Source organism: Plodia interpunctella, chromosome 5 (genome assembly GCF_027563975.2).
Source record: "Plodia interpunctella isolate USDA-ARS_2022_Savannah chromosome 5, ilPloInte3.2, whole genome shotgun sequence".
Taxonomy (NCBI): Eukaryota; Metazoa; Arthropoda; class Insecta; order Lepidoptera; family Pyralidae; genus Plodia; species Plodia interpunctella.
In genome coordinates, this window is record NC_071298.1 from 11,126,207 (window position 1) to 11,148,884 (window position 22,678).

Below are 22,678 nucleotides of genomic sequence, written 5' to 3' on the forward strand. Positions count from 1 at the left end.
TTATTTTTATAGATTTGTCTGCGGTTCTAGGCGTGTTGTGCTCGTTTGTATGTTTGTATCTATTGGATTCACGATAGAAGATTATTAATTAGCGTGGGTCTTTGAGTGTTGTTTTTTTATATATTTTTTATATAGGCGATTGTCTAGCAACCCGGCGTGATTTCTGTCAATTTCCGTATTAAACCCGTTATATAGCTCTCTATCTCTCTCTCTCTCTGTCTCTCTATTCTTCGCATGTGACCGTTTTCATTCTGGCTATAACGCCAGGATGCCTTTAAAATTCGGCAGTGATTTTACAAACGTTCCGCCTGCCTGACGTCAAACCATCCTTGAGCGACCCTATAGCCACACGCGACAAGAATAAATATCTAAATGAAATTATTTGTAGATTATTAAAGCTCCTTACGAAAAATCTATGTCTAATAAAAGTCACAATCGCGGTCCAGTTCGCTGCGGACACGACTCGAATGAAAAACCAGGAATGTAAGTATATTGCTTGTTTTTAATTGCGGTAAACGAACGCTCTCATACAAACTAATGTGTTCATGCATTTCCGTCGGCACCTGTCCGAGTTCGACGATGGTGTGAAGCCGGCTGTAGCCCTTCGTGTCGTTTAGTTTTGACCTTTGACCGTGAGGAGATTACAGTCGTGTCGTAACGCCCAAAATGCTAATCATATTCAGCAATATACTGAGAATTTGTTAGAAAGCTACTGTCATTGTTACCGGTAACCGCACTTTTAAAACCATTGTTCGCTAAGAATTACCTAGTCCTTTCTTATGATTGCGTAAATCGTAAAGTAAAAAGCGGTAATTTGCAATATGTTTGCGGATTTTGTATAATTTTCTTGAACTATTTTACTTCTTGCTTGTTTCCATGCTGGTTAGGAAACGTAGGAAAAATAATTGGAGTGCGCCTTTTGTTATTTTTCCTCTTCCTTTAAAAACCCCGAACAGGGCTGAATCATTATGTAATTTGCAAGACAATAAAGAGAATTATATTCTATTCAAGAGTTTGATGGGCTGGGCCACTTGCCAAAGATGGTATGGCATCACGTTGACTACGAAAGAGATATCAATAATATTAAACAAAATAATTTAATAAATGGCATGATAGAACACCGCTCAAAATAAAACGAGCAAAATTACAGATATTCTAAATTGCCTTGTTTTTACAACAAAGGTAAAATGTGCTTGTAACCATCTCCGCTTATTAAACTTAGATCACTCACTGACTATAGAATGCATTTTCAGGATTGTGATGAGACTTCTCATTTTATTATGATTTTATATTTGGCTTAGAATAGAAAGTTATATTGTCAACACGTAGGTATTTTCAATCCAAGAATACCTGGTATGAAAACAGATGAGGTGAGATGCATTACTATAGTCACGCTGTGAAAACAATAAAAATTATTATTAAGTCGTGTCATAGCCATTACATACCTAATATAATAATTATAACTGCGGCATGGAATTAGTAGGTACTCCGTAAGTACGTACTAAATCCATAAACTGCGGTTCAATAATACACCACTTGTCAATGTCAAATAGTCTTTGTTAAAATGTCATTCAGTTAAATTTTTCGCGGTTCGCGTATCTACCTAGTTGTTTGTTTATTTATAAAAAAAGGAGTAAAGAGTAAATTTAATCACTTTATAACACCGAATGTATAAATATTAAGTATTTGAAACATTATATAAATAAAAAGTGTCCAACATTTTCTTGTTCAGTTTATCGATTTTTCTCAAGCAAAGATTTTGCTATCGAATTGAGTACCTACCTATTTAAAACATTGTGAATTACTAAAATAGGTACTTTACAATACATTCTGTTATATTCTATCAATAAATTTGTCCTTCAATTTAATTTTAATTCAAACAGTCAAATTTTGTTACAGGGAAATTAGGTTAAGTAAATGGCTAAACAAGTTGCTGATGTTCAGATCCACGCATCTGACTCGCAGGATCCATTGGAGGATGACAATCTGGACGTCAGTGTTGATCTGATTGATGAAAGGCTATATCTAGGTAAATAGTTTTCTCATCTTCCTGTCGAGTGTATAAGAATCAAAAAAAGAACAATCTCTCTCAGTAATCTCTCTCTGGTCTCATCTTTTATTAAAATAGTCTAAAGCCGTTATTTAGTTTCCTGAATAAAATATTTTTTGGCTCAGATGATTTTTTTCAGTATCCATGTCATTCTCTCAGGGCCACAGGCCCACAAATAAAGTGATTTATAAGAAATTGGTATACAGGTAGAATAAAGTCTGGAATAATACCTGTGTGTTATTGCAAATTCATACCAAATTAAAATATGTCCTTTATCTCAAGCTCCTTAAGCTTCAAGAGTCAAGCTTCTTACAAACTGAAGATTTTATTATATACAAAATTTCTTTATGAAGTAGAAAATTCTTACAAACTCAAGACTTTAAATTTCTTCATGAAGTAGAAAAGTTATTTCTTTATAAATATTAAATAAAGGTGTTTACAGTTGAATTATTATTATTTGCGAATGGTTTTTTTTCCCATACAACACAAACTAGTACTAAAAATCGAGAGGCAAGCCATCAATCCATTTTTGGACAACATTGTTGGCTGCGTGGATCCTGACAATGCCGCCTTCAATAGAGTATAATGGGCAGAGGTCAGTGACGTGCCACATACTTTGGATCTCCCCGTAGGGACACAGAGGACTGTCCAAGAAGTTCCATCTGCACAGCAATTCGGCGCATCTTATTTGCGTCCAGTATTTTCGCGGAAGATCAAAATCAGGAACTGGGAGGTTGGGGTCAGAGATAAGAGTTTTGTTAAACAACCAAACATTTCAATTGACATACATACAGACATACACACATCTTGAGGTTACTTATTTTACTTATCCAGACTGATGTTTTTATGTCAGGTGAGCAAGTGAACATTTGTGTTTTCCTAAAATGTTAATATTTTCATTACAAAATTTTTTAGGTAACCTAGCATGTGCACGAGACTACAAGACCCTGGAGAAGCTGCAGGTCACTCATGTGCTGACCATAGACGTGGTACCCCTGCCGCGGAGCATACTTGACAGGGCCAATCTCACATTCAAATATATTAAGTGTAAGTTGTTTTTTTATTGGTAAATGGAATCATGAGCTTCGGGAAGCAAAGGAAAACAATGAAATTTGCATCAAATATTTTAAATGCTTATGATTGTGATTCTCAATGTCACAAACCACTAGCATATCAGAGCTAGGCTTCGCATGTTGCATTGCAATAGACAGTTTCCATGCAATTTCGGTAAAATAATGGCACATTGTTAGTCTAACAGTTCTTCTTATCCTTCCATAAATTATCTGACTATCTAAATTATATTTTTAGTGGCTGACGTGCCCAAGGAAGACTTAATAAGTCATCTGCCAGAAACAAATGAGTTTATAAAGGAAGCTATAGGTGATGATGGCACAGTCCTTGTTCATTGGTGAGTCTTATTTTAAATGATTTTTGGCGTTCATTTGATGTTTTGCCAAGAACTGTAGCATACATTTGGTACTTATGAAATTATTTTTTTAATATAATTTTAATTTCAGTTACTTCGGCGTATCCCGATCAGCGGCAGTCGTAGTCGCCTACATTATGGAAAAATACAGACTCTGCTACGAAGAAGCTTTTGACTTGGTGAAGAGCAAGCGTCGGTTCATCCATCCTAACATGGGGTTCCAAGCTCAGCTCAAACTGTTCGGACACATGGGCTACAGGCTCAACAAGGATGATCCGAGGTTTAAGCAGTTCCGGCTGAAGATGGCTGGGCAGAAGTTGAAGCAAGGTACAGTTCTATTCTATCAGTCAGTATTATATCTACATTCAGTTCTATCTAGAGTTTGGGCTTATTTAATTCGGTTGAACGATAATTTTAGTGTATACATTTTCTTGTCTGTGAAAGCTTGTGTTAAAAATGTATTTTCATATTAAAGTAAAATTCAATGCATCTTAGATCTTCGCGGGCACTTTTCCATGTCAATTTAATTCAAAATATAATGCTCACTAAAGCTACAAACTACTAGCATTTCGGAACGACGTCGGCTTAAAAGAAATGCCTAAAGAAACAGTGTCGGTCTCACGATTAAACACTATGTATCTGTTTCAGTGAAAATTCTTCCCCAGCAATTCGCGGACCTGGTAAAGCCTGACCCGGGGCTGGTGCGGGAGCGGCCCGACCCCGTCGTGTACCGCTGCAAGACGTGTCGCCGCATCGTCGCGGGACACACCAACCTCATACCGCATCTACCCAAAGAGGTACAGTCACTGAATGCTTGTACACAAGAAGCTGGTACAGCTACGACATTCATGTCCCCGAATTGATAATAATAATAAAAAAGATTGTTTTATCATCAACAGGGGTAATACCGAAATCACTTTCACAAAGCCTGAAAACGTTAAATATCCCGATGTATATAGTTTATCTTTTACAGAAAGCCACCATTCTTAATACTTGCCAGATCACCAGAAAATTTCTATCTTCTTCCAGTGTTTCTGCTGGGTTTTCTTTTTAGATTCTTGCTCCTATCGCTTGGCTAAGGCCCGCGTTAGTTGCTTATATTACCCTCTCTCAAGAGGAGAAAAATATACATAAAAATAATAATAATAATACATATGGTGTCATTCCCAAGCATTTGCATAATTCCCTCAAGCTACTCAATCTCAAACCCCTTACATATATTAATATGCAGAAAACAGCAATCCTTAATTAAATCCTGTCGAATAGTTAGGAAGTTTATGGACTGTACAGACACAGACACCTGCAACGACACACAGACTGACCCCCTTAATCTACCCTAGAAATGATGGCCACTTCATGGTCATGGCCCGTGTCAGTCATTAAAATACCAGCCTCGGCTGAGAACTTAAAGAAGTTATATATAAATAATAATAATAATAAGCTTGGCTCAAGTGGATTTGGGCGGGGCATGTTTGTCGAATGCCGCCAGAAAGATGGGCACAGATCACCACAAATTGGGTTCCCGAGGGGCGCAGTCATCGAGGTAGACCACGAATTAGATGGCGGGATGATTTAGACAGGTTTCGGCGTGGTTGGCATCAAATGGCTCAGTATAGAGACATTTGGAAGACAGAAGGGGAGGCCTTTGCCCACCAGTGGGACACAAAATACAGACTATAAAAAAAATCATTTATTACAGGTGTAAAATACATGACCCATATCATACTATAATTAAATCAGAAAAAGATAATTTTCCATCATGACCCGACCTTGTATCGAACCCGGGACCTCTCGGTTCAGTGGCAAGAACTTTCTGAACTACTCCTGCGCCACCGAGGAGTGATAAAATTAATAGGAAACACCCTTTAATTTTGCCTTTGTATAAATTGGCGTTTAGTTAGGACAACTGTCGTGAACAACACTGTTATACAGATATCGTAACATAACAGGTGAAGGTGGAACTAGCCAAAAAGGGTATCCGGCCCCCACCGAGTAACCTGACCGGATTGGACTGTTCAGAGAACGGGCAGATCCTGATGGAGAGGCTGCGCGGCCTCGCCGGCCGCGACGGCGGACCCAGCCAGGTGATGCTTGTGTTCACAGTGCAGCTATATATATATATTTGTTCGCCGCGAATTTAGACACAATAAATTTTAACAAAATTGTGAATATTTCAAAAAGGACTGAACCAATTTCGATTCACTTGAAAATTCCATTGGCATATCCTACATACCTTTTAAATTTCATCATAATCGAACGAGCAATGGTTCGAAAGTTATCGCGTTACAAACATACATAAAATGTATTTTTGCCCCAAGTAGAATGTTAGACTAATTCTTCATTTTATGTAGGTTGGCTATGATTGTGTATCTGATGTCAAGTCAACCCTCTTAGGGAATGCTGTTTTTGCCTTTTTGTCCTACGACATGCGATATGGAATGGTCCTATTCTAAGGCGGGAATCACATGACACAAAAAGATAATTTACCGCGATTATCAATATGCATTACGCAAAACTGCATGCATGTAATGTAAATATCTGTTGCAAGTTCAGAATGTTCGCTCGTTCTGAGAATCGAACCTAGGACCTCTAGACAGCGGACGGACATTCTCTGTGCAGTCTTATGATTATTAATTAGCATATGATTTGAAAAATATAGATATACAAACAAACACGCTGTCTGTCCCTGTTTGCTTAAATCTTTAAAACTACGCAACGGATTTTGATATATGTTTCTTTCATAGATAACATGATTCCTGATGAAGTTTTAATGTTTGCAATTTATTATGTTTATCCGAGCGAAATTGGGACGGCTTTTAGTAAACAAACAATAATGGTAAGCCGATCTGGCATGATAGGGACCAACACTGTTCAAATGAGTTTCTTTCGGCATTTCTTCTCAGCAGTGGTCGTTCCGAAATGCCAGTAGTTTGTAGCTTGTGAGAAATAACTATAAATATAAAAATTGACGAGAAAAAGTGCCTGTGAAGGTCTAATTTCTGAATAAATTATTTGAATTTTGAATTTGAATTCAAATAAACTTAAAAAAAACATGAAACTTTCTGAGTACAGTCAACAGCACACCAACCCAAATTCATTGCAAACTCGCCGCTATTACCGCGCCATAGAGGTTCATGATTTTATACACCATTAATTTTTAATTATGCCAAAAAATTTAAAAGCTTAATATTAAAGAATCTATTAATACATGTGAATAATCGAATTTAAATATTATAGTTATCACCAAAGTTACTGAGGTTTGCGTTTATCCCAAAATATCAAAGAATTTATGGACGTAGTTTGAAACTGCATTTATTCCAATTAATAGTGTATCGTGTTCTCTCGCTCTCGCGTGCAATGACCCTGGCGTAGGTAAAAAATAAATAAAAAAAGAATTGCCAGAATTTGGAACAATGGAAATCGACTTTGTGTGAACCGCTGCACTGAACCTACCTTTACTATGAAGCGTAGTAGTCAGGTGGCACCCTCTGAGTATTATAACCAATTATTATAGATTTTTTTTGATAAATTTTGGATTTCGATTTTTTTTATGTTTTGACTATGCACAAATTATCAGTAATAGGTACTCCCATTTTATTTTTGGCATAATTAAAAATGTATGGTATGATATTGTAATTATGGACAAGTCAGCCCCTCTTCGATCGCCGCGCCCGTAAGGGTCCTTAATTGTCACTATTATATATAAGAAAGATCTGTTACTTACATCAAGGATGCAAATAATTAATTAAGTATTGAGTCATGCAGGGTAACTGTATTCGGGTCATTCCTCCAGGTGCTAGACGGGTACAGTGAGACGAATCTAGTGGACGGACACATAACAGTACGGGATTGTCCGTCCGCGTGTACGCTGATGTGGTTCGTGGAGCCCATGGCGTGGATGCGCGGCGTGCAGCACGAACTGCACGGCAAACTGCACTGCCCCAAGTGTCAGAACAAGATCGGCAGCTTCAACTGGGTTATGGGTATGTCTGTCAGTCGTACTACACTATATGTGGCCGTCCAAATCAAAAGGGACCTTATGGCGCCTGGCACTTGGTTGAATTTCACGATATTACCGAGGAAAATTACAATAAAATTATATTTAAAACTAATCTTCAAACTACAAAAATGTTTGATTTAAAAAAATATATACTTTATTTAAAAAAAAAGTGCGACACTAATGAAACGCTACACGCCGCGTTTAAACGGTTGTGAATTTCACCCTTATGCCATTATTGCCGTTGCTTTGTGTTGGAACAACGGCAATAAAGACCTAAGTGCTAGCCGCCATAAGGTCCCTTTTCATTTGGACGACCACATAGTCTCTACTACGAGGTGGTGAAGTGGTTAAGATTGATAGGTCCCAAGTTCGAATCCACATGAGATTGTATACCAATCTGACTGTATAGTAATTTTCATGGACCGCTATCGGTGAAGGAAAACTTCGTGAGGAAACCTGCACACTGATGCACGGTTTAACTTCACTCAGTGTGGAGTCAATTAATTTTTATTATCCCAACTAATATTAGAAATGCGAAAGTATGTTTGTTTGTGACCTCTTCACGCATTATCTACCTGACCGATTGTTATGAAATTTGGTACACAAGTAGAAAATACTGGTTCGCATTTATAATATTAGTTGCGATATGGCTAGTTATAGTTAGTGCTTAAATATCTCAAAAAAAGAAACATTCTGTTTTACATTAGTGGGATGAGGATGTATGTATGTGTGTATGTATGTTTATTACTCTTTATTTTTCTTTTTTAAATTTGGTACACGGGTAGTACAGTAAAATATTATAAGTACACCATAAAAAAGTACACAACACATGTTAACATAATGTACTTTTTTTATGGATCAACATCCATGTTATGTTCTTTCGGGATAAAAAATCTCACGGGAACGAAGCCCTGGGACGCAGCTAGTGTATATATATATATATTTGTATTGGCAGGCTGTAAGTGTCCGTGCGGCCAGAAAGTGGCTCCGGCGTTCTACCTCGTGCCCTCCAAGGTGGAATGGTCAAACATCGTGCAAAACGTGCAGGTCACCGTCTGAGACATTACTTCTTAGTGTATCAACGCGAATCTTATTTATGAAGACCAATACGGGTAATACATACAATACATATTGTAACACAGCATACTGTACTATGGCATAAAGATTTTTAAGCATAACGTTCTTACGCATAATGGTTTACGCATAACAATTTGAACCAAAACCAACCTAACCCAACCTAAAAGTTAATTATGCCACATTTATCCGTATGCCAAAAATAAATTATGCCTTAGACCTATTATGCCAAAATTATTATCAAAACAATAGGACAAAATAGTTTATGCGTAAAAAGTGGCCCCGCAAAACCATAACCTAAAAGTTAATTATGCCACAAAAAATTAATTATGCCTTAGACCTATTATGGTAAAATCGATATAATGAACAATAGGACAAAATTATGCGACAAAAAGGGTATTTTTTTGTAATTCCCACCGATACAGTATCTGTGGCGTCATACAGATCCTACAGCATGCAGGTGGTAGGACAAGACAGCTTGTATGTGTTGGTTTGGGGAGATATACACAGGTGGGCGGTTTCCGAGCTGTATCCCCACTTGGACATGTTTTCTTCTATTTGGCAGATTTGTATCCATACTTAATTTTAATGGGATAGTCTTTCATGCTGTCACAGCTAAATCACTATCTAATCGACTCGAAATGAGACGCAGCGAACCTATCACATTGCGGTGTGGTTGTCGTTCCGTCACAATGGCGCACTGTGATTGGTTAGCAAAGTCTCACTGCGAATCGACTTGTTGGCGAGTCATAAATCAGCAAAGCCGTACTACGATTGGACTTATTGTTATGAAATTTGGTGCACGGGTAGAATATAACCTGGAATAACACATAGGGTACTTTTTATTCCGAAATTCCCACGGGAGCGAAGCAGCTAGTGAAATAAAATAATACTAGTATTAATATGAATTAAACTGGACTTTATAAAATCAATCCTATACCAATAGATTTTGGTGCTTCATAATATTTATTATGTAGTAAATCTTCCTCTGTAGATGTTGTAAATATATATTATGTATTCTATATGTATATCGTGTTAATTGTTGGCTTGTATAGAATGAAATAAACAATATTTTTTAAATAACTCTTTTTTTATATAGGGTGATATGATAAAATTATACAAAAATTTATATTTAAAGAATGGTAAGCCTTTCTGGCATAATAGGGACCAATACTGTTTGAATGAGTTTCTTTCGGCATTTCTTCTCAGCAGTGGTCGTTCCGAAATGCTATAGTAGCTTTGGTAAATATCATTTAATTTAGAATATGACGTGAACGCCTAATTTCTGAACAAATGATTTAATTTTGATTTATCAAATCAGTAGAAATAGTTTGAAGTAAATTTTTGACGTCACAAAGTTATGTATTATCATCTTAAGTGGGGAATTTATTGATAACCACTCATCTCACGCGTAGAACTACTGATGGTGCTACTGGTTGTACCAAATACAAACTGCCAGTATTTTGACATATATTCTGTTAAGAAGCCATTCTTTTTGTAAATCGCTTACATACATACATCATGGTCCTTCTAGCCGGATAATAACTGCGTATTATTTTCCGTCATATATCCGTTAACATTTGGAATAAACTGTCATTATGTTCTTCCCGTAACTGTAAATGAAAAAAAACCCATTATGGTCCTTCGAGCCGGATGTGGAGAGTGTGTTCAGATGGCGGGCTGTCCGTCCCTGCGCATGCGCGGGATGGCGGCGAGCGCGCGGCGGTGCGCGCGCATGAGGTGCGTCTTGCGCTTCCAGCTGTCCGCGAACGCGCGCGCGCAGCTCGGGCATTGGTACGGCAGCTCTCCTGTGTGGGTGCGCGTGTGCCGCGTCTGCGGGAATGTAGCATTCGTTTATTATAACAAATCGTCTATCTGTCTATATACAGTTTATATGAAGCTATGCATCATAATCGCAGTGCATTCGAAAACGTATGAAGCGACATAACACTCAACTTTAGCCGACAGCTGTAATATGGCAGAAAGTAAATGGAGCCGTATTAAACGGGAGACAGGGACAAGCAACTACTCTTATCACATATTGTACTAAAACTATATTTCGATAACTGTATATTTCCATCGTTACATGAAAAGCAGATGATAATAGCATACCAAAGCACTGGCGTCGTAGAATCCCTTCCTACACGTGCCGCACACATGTGAGGCAGCGTTGCGGTGCCGGCGCTGGTGGCGCCGCAGGTTGGAGGCGGCGGCCGCGCGGAACCCGCATTCGGTACACGAGAAGGGCTTCTCCCCAGTGTGTATGCGCATGTGCACTTTCAGGTTGCCAACTAGGATATACATATAATGGATATTTTATTTATTCATACTTCCATACCACAATTCCATACTGATTATTATAAAGATATTTAACGAATATTATATCACGATTTTATACTATAACGTTATTAATAAACACGTTATCCTCTGATTAGCCTCGGAATAATTATTATTTAGTTATTCTTTGTATTGTCTCTTAATGTTCTTTTAATGTCAAGTACTGAAAAGAGATAGAGGGATAACAAAGAAAAACTACTCCAAGCCTAATCGGAGAACTAAATTTTTAATAATAAAGTGGTGAGATCTTAAGACTTTAAATCTTACTTTGAGTGAAGCTCCACCCGCAGTGGTAACACAGGTACTGCTTGGTGTCCTCGTGTACCTTCATGTGACACTTTAAAACACTTTTCAGTTTAAATCTGAAAAAAAAAAAAACATTGATAAGTTTCTTTAAGTGAAGGGAACTCTACTAATCTGTGACATTACTATAACTGAACATCAGTTTCTAACTATAGGACACATCTTAGACAGATTATAGGCAACGATAGCATTTCCGAGGAGTGTTGACGTAAGGCAGGGGCCAGGAAAATTGTTAACTAATTGATTTCCATTATAAAAAAATACAATTACCTCCTGGAGCACAGATCACAAGCATAAGGCCTGACGTCCCCGTGCGACCGAGCGTGACAAGCCAGCTGCTTGCGTCTCTTGAACCTCTTGCCGCAGTCCGGCTCGGGGCACGAGAACTGTCGCACATCAGAGTGTGTCGTGGAGTGGTACTTTAACTGACTCTTCTTTGCAAATGCTGGAAGGGAAATTGTTATAAGTGCTTTGCGGACCAGATGTTTTCAATGTCTACCACATTGAAAATGTCTGGTCTGCAATAAATGCCGTAGATCGTACCCAGAAATGCACATCATCGAACACAGACGCCAAACGCGGCCTACGCCACCTAAACCTGTGATGGTCACTCTAGCACTGGCTTCCAACGCAAACTGCAATAGATTTCTCACACATGCTCTATGCAAATGGATTTGAAATGTGGATGAATAGACAATTTTAAGAGTTCTTTTTGAAGAAGCGGAGTATTATGATGTTATATAATATAATAAAAACTAAATCTGCGCTGTACCTTTGTAAATTTTCAACAATAATGCCAGAATGCTCCGAAATTACTGTCTCCCACCCTATTTGATGTATCTAGAAAACTGAGTCATTAAATAGTGCAGAGTTGAATCAAGATGATTCTTCAATAACTTATTTTTTAACTATAAATCTTTCAAAGCTGTCTGATATAGACCTGCTGCTGCAGAATTGGCTTGTCTATTATTCAATAGTAAAAACTTACTTTTAGAACAGTGAGGGCAACTATATTTCCGGCCAGTATGTTCCTTCTCCATGTGTTTATCAAACCAGGTTTTAGATGTGAACATTTTTCTACACACAGGGCAGATATTTTTTTTATTCTCACTTCCATTTCCAGCATCTATAGACATAGTATTTAGTTCTTCAGTAGCAATGTCATTCTTAGTTTGTATTAATGCATTCTCTTTATTTATGTCAATATCTATGTGGTGAATATCTGCACTTCTTTCATTACAAATTTCCTCAGATAAAATAGGTTCATAGTAATCATCTGCTGAAGTACTTATCTTGTAATCTGGTAAAGTTAACTTCATATTATTTACTGGATTTTGAATGGTCTTATTGTGGCTCTCGGTCGGTTCCACAATAATGCTGGTTAAAGCTCGAGATATTATGTTCTTTAGTGTTATGTTGACCTTCTGTGCTTCTGTGATAAACGTGAATGAAGATTCTATCTTTATGGTGCAGTCGTAACAGAACTGTTGCGGGAGTTTGTCTTCTTCGGTAATCTACAAAGATGTAAGTATTGAGCACGAAAGTTTATGGGTAAGTATTGTTTTATAGGTGGTGTAATCAAAAGTTTAATTAATACCTACAAAAATCAAGAAAACGAATAATAAATAAAAAGTTACCATAATATTTGTACAAAAACAAAACATCTCCACAGCTCTTGGGTTGAAATTTTCTCGCTCCCATGAAGCTACTTCTTTCATACAACTACGGCATACTTTGGACATGTCCATATTTGATCATTTATACAGTTCCTACTATGAGTAAATGTTTATAGTGTTTTATGGTTTAGATAAACAAGTGTATAACAGTTATGTGGATTTTTGAAATAAGCAGGATGATGATTGAAATTGATTGATTGACGGGTGAAAGAGTAAAAGAGAATTGACAATGGCAACTTACTGACAGTTATAGTTTTTATTAAACCGGAGGCACTAGAAGCAATAACTACGCAGAATTTTTTAACAATTTTATGCAATATATAAAAAACAAATTAAATGTTAAATAGTAATTTTCATAGGGGCAGATTTTACAGGCTCTGCAAGGAAGGCCCTCAGCTCCTCAATGCCTTCGCCTGTGAGGGGAGAAGCTTCCAGCAGTTTGGGGGCGTTCTTGAGTTCCTTACTGAGTCGCGCGTGCTGCAGCATGAGTAATGCTTCGTTGCGCATTTGACGATACGCAGCGTCCATCTTACTCAGGACTAGGATGAACTGGAACATCATTATTGAGAATTTTAACTTTCAATATTTGAGCAACTATAGAATTGAACTTTATGAAATTTAAATTGTTCAATGTATTGGATTATGTCAATTACCTTGGCAGTTCTGAGACGAGGTTCAGCTAACAGTGTGTAAAGAAGAACGGCGGCTGCAGATATTTGGCAGAGGTTGGACGTGTCCACCACGTATATTATCTGCAATCACGAGAAAATGTTTGCCTCCGGTAAAATATTTATAAGATATTTTTATATTGTTAAAACACAATAAGTCAGCTCTCATTTTTCGCGGGCGTGCTATATTTTCTACTTTAAGTATTATATAATCTGTAGCTAATACCAACCTTTTCAACTCCATCCAAATAATTGCCCCACAGTGGCGCCATCTCTCCCCCAACTTCTCTCACCGATGTCATCTGTTTCTTTCCATGTTTGTTCAAATAACTTATTTCGTAAATATTAGTGCCAATTGTCGGCACTGGACTGTAAGTGTAATCTACACCATCGGCGTCTTGCAATTTCTTCAATAAAGTAGTTTTTCCTGATCCTTTAGGGCCTAGACACAGAACACTTATTCTCTTATCTGGATCTTCCATTGTTAAATTTAATTATTTAACAAGCTGTAGCACTTTATTTTATCAATATCCTCCCATTATTCAGGCGGCCAAGGTAACGAGTAACGAATAAATAATTGACCGTTAGTTACGCCACTCGCCGATAGATGGCGCCATTGTACATTCCACCTTGGATTTTATCCGACATTCGGTGGGAAGGTTATGTGATTTAACTCTCACTACACAATGTTTTAAGTTTAATATCATATGGTTGGCATTGTCATAATGATTTTGATGTCAATCCATCAAAATATACATTTAATATTTTTATAAGCCAAATCATCGTTTTGGCGAACGATGGAGCCATGAAATTAAAAAAAAAAACAATAACTAACAATTTTGAAGTGGTTTTAATTCATGCTTTCGGAATGAAAAATATGTGCAGCCAGATTATCTAGGATGTTGACAAATGTATAATTTAATGTATAATTTATTTTCCTCATCTATATACGTGTCGCTGGAGACAGTGGGGAGTTTTTTGTGATGAAATCGTTCGATAAAGTACCCTTGGTAAAATATCAAACTCGATAATAAATCACATGCAGTGAGAATTGACCCCCAAATGTCAATTAAAAGAGTCAAACCACTTATACAGAAATTAGGCCTCTATAACATGTGTCTGTGAAGGGCTAAGCATTATTATTTTTTTGTAAACATTTTTTCAATAAAGAAAGTACCTACTTTAAGTAGGTATCACTGGAGAGATAAAGTACTGAGAAGGAAGTCCTCCAAAGATAGTATTGGCGAGAAGTGGCACAATAGAAAAGACTGGAAAATTCTAGTATCAGAGGACAAGATCCTCTTTGGCTGAGCCAGCGAAGTAGTATTTACTAAGGAGACAGGTAAACTTGATTTAAAAAGAAACTGACATATTTTTTTATGTGCGAAATCATAACCTTTAGTCAAAGAAATTAATTTGCTATTTACTATCAAGCCAAACGACGCCTACGCCTAGTCATTTTCTATAATGACATCACATCCATCGATATTAAAATGTCTCTTTTAAATTTCTACAAATCATTCTAATCCATGATATAACTGATTGAATTATATCAAGTGGAAATTATGCATGCGAATGAGAAAGCCGGGTAACCACTGCATGGCCACCTGCATACATATGCTGTGGGCAGACCCACTCACCAACCGAAATCTAGTCGACCTTAAACTTGGGTTACGTAAGCCTGAATGCTGGGCCTCGCTAGTGTTGTACTGCTGGACACTGCTATCGATAAATAAATAATATAAAGGGCGCTGAAATGTAAATACTTTGATGATAATTCCAGTTCTATATAATAAATATTTTTTCTAAAAAGCATAGGTAATAGGTACCTACCTATTAAAATAAATTTGAAAAAAATGTTTACCGGGCTATATAAATAAGTTTGTTAAAATAAAACAAATACATTGCAGCTCTATATTGGTATTGTGCATTTTTAATACACATATATAATTAAGAAATTACACAAGTCCATGTTCAGATTGTCTTTCACGGTCTTCAAATAATGGAAAATTTGAAAAATACAAATCATGACGAAACCTTCAGGACCACCTTGGACTTAAAATATATTCGTACACTACAACAAATTTAAAATTCGTTAAGTAGTTGAATAATACTTACATCCGACATGAAAAACAAGAAAATATTCAGAAACCTACATGCATTATTCGTGTGGCCCCTCCCTACGCTGAGGTTAGCAACTGCGAACTCGCGAATTTCGGCGCGCGGCTGCGTAACTAGGCCAGCGCACCCTTGACCCACTGACTCACTGCCAGCGAGCGACCGCCATTGTTTTTCAACAATCAATAAATAATACACTGAGCAAAACTCTGTACATTTGCGTAACTGCTCATCGCGATATCGTGATAGTTTTAATTTTTTTCGCGCGGTTTACATTTTGATTTGACAGTTTTTCTCATCAAAAAGTCTGCAGTTTTTCTTTTTTTTTTTTTTTTTTCAGATCGTTTCATACACTGCCAGTTGTTTGTGTTCTATTTAAAACTAATAAATATTGATGTGCCGCAACCTTCAAGTTTAATGCTAAAATTAGTGAACGAATTTGTTATTTAACTTTTTAGGCTGGTTGCCATTTTTGTTGTATTTTTACGTCTTTGTCTTGTGTGTGTGGCAATGAATGTCGTCGGCTCACGATTTATTGGAAGATAGGATGTATTCTATGGCCTTGTTGTACCTACTCTTCTTATTCAAGTTCGGACTGTCTGTCTGTCCAGCTACGTGCATTAAAACAATAGACCGATCCATGACCTTATTGTTGTATAATTAGGTAGGTAACTAATTTACAATACAATTACGACTCGCTTATAAGTAGGCATAATTATTAAAGTTAATTAAGTGTTTGAGTAAATTATGAGTTGATACAATTAATCGTACTGAGAGTTAAGAAAGATATTTGATTGTAATTTTAAATTCATTTGAGTAAATAGGTATGTAAATAAACAATTGTTAACAACATTTTATTACCACGACTTCATGGAAAATACCATGAGTCTTAAAAGTGATATTTAAAACAAAGGTCAGTCCAAGGTTTGATTCAAAGATTTGGTCTTAAGTACTATGAACTAATAACTACAGAGCTCTTCAAGCGATTTCAGTATTATGTAGATACTCGACCTTGTATTTGGATACACAGGTAAATATTAAAAATTGCTAAAAGAATTTTCAGAAAATCAATACATAACTGTGAATAAAAATGTATTTGTTTCATTAAAAAACTCAGTATAAAATAAATATACATACCATATATATAATATATATATATAAATTACAGCCAGACATCATAGAATTAGAATTAAATTTATAAGGTGTCGCCAGTAATGTTATTCAGTACCATTCAGAAACCATAGCGCCTCGCATGTTCGGTGTTACGTGTCGACCTCCGTTGGCGGCCACAAACGTACCTTCGTATTTATTTAATTTATATACCAAATAACGCATACCAGGGCCTCAATTCACGAACAATGATCTATATAAATAAACTATATATTATTTAGTTCGGAATGAAACCACAGACTCAGAAGTTTTTTATATATTTGAAAATGAATCTGGCAGTTAGTGAATGTTATGTCGTCGAACGGCATCAATTCAAAAAAGGAAAAGTTGTATTAAAATGACCTAGAAATCTTTATTATTTAGTGATTTTTTGGGTAAACTTTGGAAACAAAACAGAGTCTTTGAAACAATTCTTCCTGCGATTGAGTTTCTTGCATCGCTTACCACCGCTACTTCACCTGTGTAGAACTGAACTTAGATAAACTGTTGTCCAGATTTAATACAAATTTCTGTCAATTTGTATGATATCAAACCTAAATTTAGCGAAACAAGCAAACTAATTCGATCAGTTACGTCCCGGCCAAGTATTTGTATGTACGTACGGGATTCTACTATATATGGAAAGTATGGCAACCCTAGCCATAATATAAACTGATTACACGCGAATCATGAAATCTAACCTTATGCCTGCTATATACATACACTATCGATGAACTCAGACAGACGCAAAAGAATGAATATTACGTAAAATATAGAGATGAGAGCTTTTTCGATGAGAGATTTATCGCAATGAAAAACCAGGAATCTATGCCTAAAGTTATACGAATTGTTTGCCGATAGTGTGTACCCGGCATTAACATAACCGCTCCGTGATTACGCGCGAATCATGAAAGCTAACCTAAAATTTCGTTGCGATTGGAGACTCCTTTCACTGCAATGGCGGAAAGTAACAGTGGTGCGGTGATGACGAGTCAGCACCGCTTGTGTTGGTTGGACGGCAACGAGTTTTATAACTCAAGTTTCAAAAAAATAATATAATTTTTATTTACCTTCCCAGTAGATAGATAGATAAACTCTTTATTGCACCATTCACAAAGGAGTTATAAGTTACAACAAGATGTTCAAACATAATGAGAGTGAGAACAATTTCTTCCAGTAATGCAGAGTAGGTAGTACCAAAACTATTCTATCCACATTCAAGAACAATGTTCTTGTCGGTCGAGATCTTTCATCTTTCTCTATCTCAAGCTGATAGGCAACAATGCCATTCCCAAAGAGGGTAAAAACACTTCACAATCTTCAAAATTTCGAGATACACAGCACAGCGGTTTCAATATACCGAATGCAACGGAGTATTCAAGAGAGATCCTTCTCTTATCTCTCTCTATCTTATCTTCTCTTATCTGTACAGCTTTAGTGGTTAAATATTTTATAGTCAGTGCTTATATTCTATTGTAGTTTTCTACTTGACACTCGGGGTCGTGTTTCACAGCACGTTTAGAAAGCCAGCCCCCTGTTTCTGAAAGCTAGTAGACTGCCTGACTGTTTCGTTATGACCCGGCATCCTAGCTGAACGACAAAAGCTGGCACTGGCGCTATGTCTGAAAATAAAATTACATGGTATATAATTGTGAACAACAAGGTTTTTAAAACTTGTTCATATTGACAAAAAAAATAATTACAAATATTTCACAAGGTATGTTGGTGTATACCATAATGGCCTCTAACTTTGTATATGCCATACCGTGGACCCGATCGGTGGCGTTGCGACACCCCTAAATTTGCAGGCGTATATACATATGTATACGCCCTTTATCCATTACTATATTTCCAAAATCTAAACAATAGCACACTACTCATATACACACAGCGTCGCACGCAGCCAATCGCACCACGCAGACATACGTCGCTAACCTAGGACGTAAGGCTCTACTCTTAACTGCATTAGGATTGCATAAAAGCTGTTTATACTGTGCGTTTATGTCATAAAATGATAGTTATATACTCAATTGAAGATATCACTCTTAATAAAAATGTGAACCTAGATTATCCATATTAATATTATAAATGCGAAAGTTTGTCTGTCTATCTGTGTGTTTGTCTGTTCCGCTTTCACGCCTAAACCGCTGGACCAATTTTGAAGGAATTTGGTATGCATGTAGTTAAAGACCACCGATCAAACATAGACTACATTTGCCAAAAATCACCCCCCGAACGACTATCATGAGGGGTGAAAGTTTGTAAGAACATCGTCTGATAAATTGACGCGGGCGAATCAGCGGGCAAGAGCTAGTAACTTAAATTTATAATTTAATTAGTTACACTCATAATATAAAACATATCTATATTTTTATTGCACTATCGTGTCACTTAAAAAATAGATAAATAAATGCGAAAGTAAGTTTGTGTGTTTCTTTGTTACCTCACGCATTATCTACTGGTCCGATTGTTATGAAATTTGGTACACGGGTAGAAAATAACCTGGAATAACACATAAGATACGTTTCATCCCGAAATTCCCACGCTCCGGGGCGCAGCTAGTTAATAATAATGAATGGACAAAACTCATAAAATTGTATTCGTGAGAATGCATTGCCGGCTGAAATTCGCAACGCCCAAAGCTTGTCATCATTCAGGAGGCAAGTAAAGTCTCATTATATTAGTCTTCTTTAATCTAATATATATTTATCCATTGTTCTATAACAACAACATTTACGCTTGTCTGTATGTTTATATATTTCTCCTATATTTTTTTTATTTTAATGTTTTATTTTTTGTCTACATATTTAATACTGTTAAGTTTACTGCGCCCTCTTTAGTTTACTTGTGTCTCTTTCCATCCAAAGGTTGTCTGGAAGAAATTGCATTAGCGATAAGTCCGCCTTTGCACTCATTATGTTTGAATGTTGTAACTTATAACTCCTTGTGAATGGCGCAATAAAGAGTATATGTATCTATTTTTAGAAGAAAATATCTTAGATTCTCCTCCCGTGCAGATTGTAGGAGTCAATCAAGGGAAAGGGGATCCTTTCCCATGCTTCCCGTGTTAGATAGCTATCTATAACTGAGCTAAACGTAACTATCGAGTCAGCCCCTCTTCAATTGATGCGCCCGTAGAGTCATTATAATTGTCTCTATCCATACTAATATTATAATTGCGAAAGTGTGTCTGTCTGTCTATCTGTCTTTTTGTCTGTCTGCTGGATAAACTGCTGGACTGATATTGATGAAATTTGGTATGCATATAGTTAAAGGCTCCCGTTCAAACATAGGGGTAGATTTTTTCAAAAATTGTGGGTTGAAAGTTTGTTTTCCGCTTTCGCAGAATAATGATCATGCGGGCGAAGCTGCGGGCAAATGCGAATTATATATAAGAAAGATCCGTTACTTACATAAATGATGCAAATAAAGAATTAAATATTGAGTGTCGAGTTCCGCAACACTTGGCTCTGTCTACCCCGTAAGGGATAATGTATCTGAATATCCGACATTACGCATCTATTATCATTCCATAAGGAGTCAACTGTCTAGATTTATTTTGTTATTTAAACTTTTAAGACAAAATAACCTCTCATGAAACTGCTCGAAAAAAGTAGTGTCCTGATTTCAGGGTTCATGTGTGTACGTTTATTTATTGATAACGACACTCATTACCTTAATGCCTGAAGCTTCTCAGATATATAACTTGACTGCAAGTCCTTGAAACTGCGATAAATTTCAAATTTGCCGATATTCTCACGGAAGCTTCTACCTGAGTACTCAAAACGCAAAGCAAGTGAAACCAATTGACTGATCGGTCCCCACTTTTGCCCAGCGTTGGGCAAAGATATCGATAAAGCAAAGCCGACAATCGACAATAAACACGCAATGATTTCATTAATTAGACACATTTTTCTTCGAGGCTACGGTCATTTAATCAGTGTAGTCCCTTTTGCTCTTAAACTTTAAATGTATTGGCGTCTCGTTCTAAATCGCCAAGTCTAGCAATGTTATCGCGAAAGTGGCCGTCGCGTGCGCCGGTGAAAGGGGCGTTGACCTGCGCGGGAGCAACGAACGTCTTTGCCTTTGCGCTCGCGCATTGTGCCGAACGCAGGCCCTCCCCACACCGCCCATACCGCTTGTAGGCACCTAGCACGCAAGTGCATATGAAGTATGGATTTTGTAATTACACCCTGAAATTATACCCTTATATTTTTTTACCCACACCCAAAATTGCGGGTTCTACAAAATCTCGAATCTCGAAAATAAATTATCACGGACAAACGCAACACAACATCGATCAACATGCTCAAATCCTTCCGCAATTTCTTTTGAAAACCTTAAGATTCTCATTCGAGACGGAAGATAAACTCACATTCGTATAAAGATCCAGTAGCAATGTGATCAGTATAGCAAAATTACTTTCCCATTATCATTAGTATTATTATTAGTTTACGAGTTAATTTTCTTTTCCTATAAAATTTCAATTTCCAAGCGGCCAGTGACGCTGGCCTACGCCGATGTGAATGCATTAGACGCACACACGCAACGAATGCAATCTGCACACACTCGAGCGCAACTTGATAGCAGTGTAAAGGCGAAAGCAAACTGGCGTTGTGTCTAGGAGCGCGGGAGTGACTCATGGAAATAAATTCACTGTCAAGAAAAAAATATATGCTTAGGAAAATAATTGAAACCTATGCATTCAACTAATTGTAATAAATTATATTCAAATAGATCGTCCACCTAAATATATACTATTGTAAGCTACGGAGGTCAGAAAATACATATAGTTGTGATTTGACAGATACCATTCTTAAGTTTATAAAACATGTGCGTGTGGTCTGAGGAGGGCCCACTTCTTGAAATTCTATGAAATTATGTTTGAGACTTAGTGAACATTCCAAAAGAAGAATTGTGAAAGTTGGAATTAGATTTTGTGAAAGCCAATACTTACGACTAAGTAATTTAAAGTAATAAAGTTATTTATTATTTAAGCGAGCATGACATTTAATTGTATTAGAATGATGAAACGAGTACAACAGGTGGCTATTGGTCGCTATTGCAATGTCATTTCGAAGTTTTATTCAAGCAATTTTCTTTACTATTCATTTTACTGACGTCATTATATATTTACTGAGCCAACGTGAACAGAGCCTAGGAATAGTTAGCGAAGTGAAAGTGATCGCTGGCTGTGAGAGCGTGTGCGTGCGCGGGCGCACACACGCAAGCGCAGGGTTAGGGCTTTTGTTATGAAAACGGGGTTGGAAAGTCTTCGATCAGGAATTTCTTGCATACATCACATACATGTTTCATACCTTCACCAACTCTCTATTGACTTGGCGTGTTACCGGTTGGTTTCGGAGCTTTGACGCCCCGAAGCCCGATATTAGTGTAAAAATATCAAAATACAATTTGTGGGAACCTCCTTTTAAACAATAATTTGCTTGTGTCAGGAGATTCCACTCTCTCGTAGCATATAATCTGTACACATTGATTATCATATAAACATGTAGTATTTATTAGTGACAATATGTGCATATTATAACATATTTAAAATGTTGTAGCTTCGGCTGTGATTTTACAACCGGCCGCTTACTTCAACCGTTTATCAGGTCTCTTAATCGAACCCTAAGGATGTCGAATGTTAGAAAAGTATTCGATGAAATAAAACATCAGCCGAGATTGCACAAGATTATTAAATTTTGTTGAGAGTGAAAAACGTATTTAGTATTCAGTCTAGACGGAAGGGGGGAGAAGTCAAGATGACATTTTTTTTTTTTATTGCGACCATATAGTCCAACATCGAAGACCAACGCGTGGTGGAGAAGAACGGTACTGACGCTTTGTGACTGAGACACCAGGAAAATGCCAAAT

At 37.0% G+C, this 22,678-nt stretch overlaps 3 protein-coding genes across 5 annotated transcripts; 1 reads left to right on the forward strand and 2 right to left on the reverse strand.

Moving 5' to 3' along the window:
* The first annotated feature begins 1,573 nt into the window (after positions 1 to 1,573).
* LOC128670389 (dual specificity protein phosphatase MPK-4-like) lies at positions 1,574 to 9,630 on the forward strand. Of its 3 annotated transcripts, none has more exons than XM_053746019.1 (9): positions 1,574 to 1,813; positions 1,884 to 2,029; positions 2,966 to 3,097; positions 3,359 to 3,458; positions 3,568 to 3,803; positions 4,125 to 4,273; positions 5,426 to 5,560; positions 7,270 to 7,459; positions 8,432 to 9,630. In XM_053746019.1, the coding sequence occupies exons 2-9, from the start codon at positions 1,918 to 1,920 to the stop codon at positions 8,533 to 8,535; spliced, it is 1,158 nt and encodes a 385-aa protein (XP_053601994.1). In that variant the 5' UTR covers positions 1,574 to 1,813; positions 1,884 to 1,917; the 3' UTR covers positions 8,536 to 9,630. The 3 variants fall into 3 exon arrangements, with proteins under 3 accessions (XP_053601994.1, XP_053601995.1, XP_053601993.1); XM_053746018.2 differs by having other exon boundaries at positions 1,584 to 1,813; positions 1,900 to 2,029; XM_053746020.1 differs by lacking the exon at positions 5,426 to 5,560 and having other exon boundaries at positions 1,900 to 2,029.
* Positions 9,620 to 13,075, reverse strand: LOC128670387 (zinc finger protein 771-like). The gene is made up of 6 exons (XM_053746016.2): positions 12,828 to 13,075; positions 12,179 to 12,704; positions 11,461 to 11,635; positions 11,155 to 11,249; positions 10,663 to 10,841; positions 9,620 to 10,383 (listed from the first exon to the last, which is right to left on the reverse strand). Exons 1-6 carry the CDS (start codon positions 12,936 to 12,938, stop codon positions 10,219 to 10,221), a joined length of 1,251 nt encoding a protein of 416 aa, XP_053601991.1. The 5' UTR covers positions 12,939 to 13,075; the 3' UTR covers positions 9,620 to 10,218.
* A 69-nt stretch (positions 13,076 to 13,144) lies between these two features.
* Positions 13,145 to 14,192, reverse strand: LOC128670399 (uncharacterized protein). Its single transcript, XM_053746033.2, has 3 exons — positions 13,765 to 14,192; positions 13,520 to 13,618; positions 13,145 to 13,415 (listed from the first exon to the last, which is right to left on the reverse strand). The coding sequence occupies exons 1-3, from the start codon at positions 14,014 to 14,016 to the stop codon at positions 13,206 to 13,208; spliced, it is 561 nt and encodes a 186-aa protein (XP_053602008.1). The 5' UTR covers positions 14,017 to 14,192; the 3' UTR covers positions 13,145 to 13,205.
* Between the last annotated feature and the right edge of the window lie 8,486 nt (positions 14,193 to 22,678).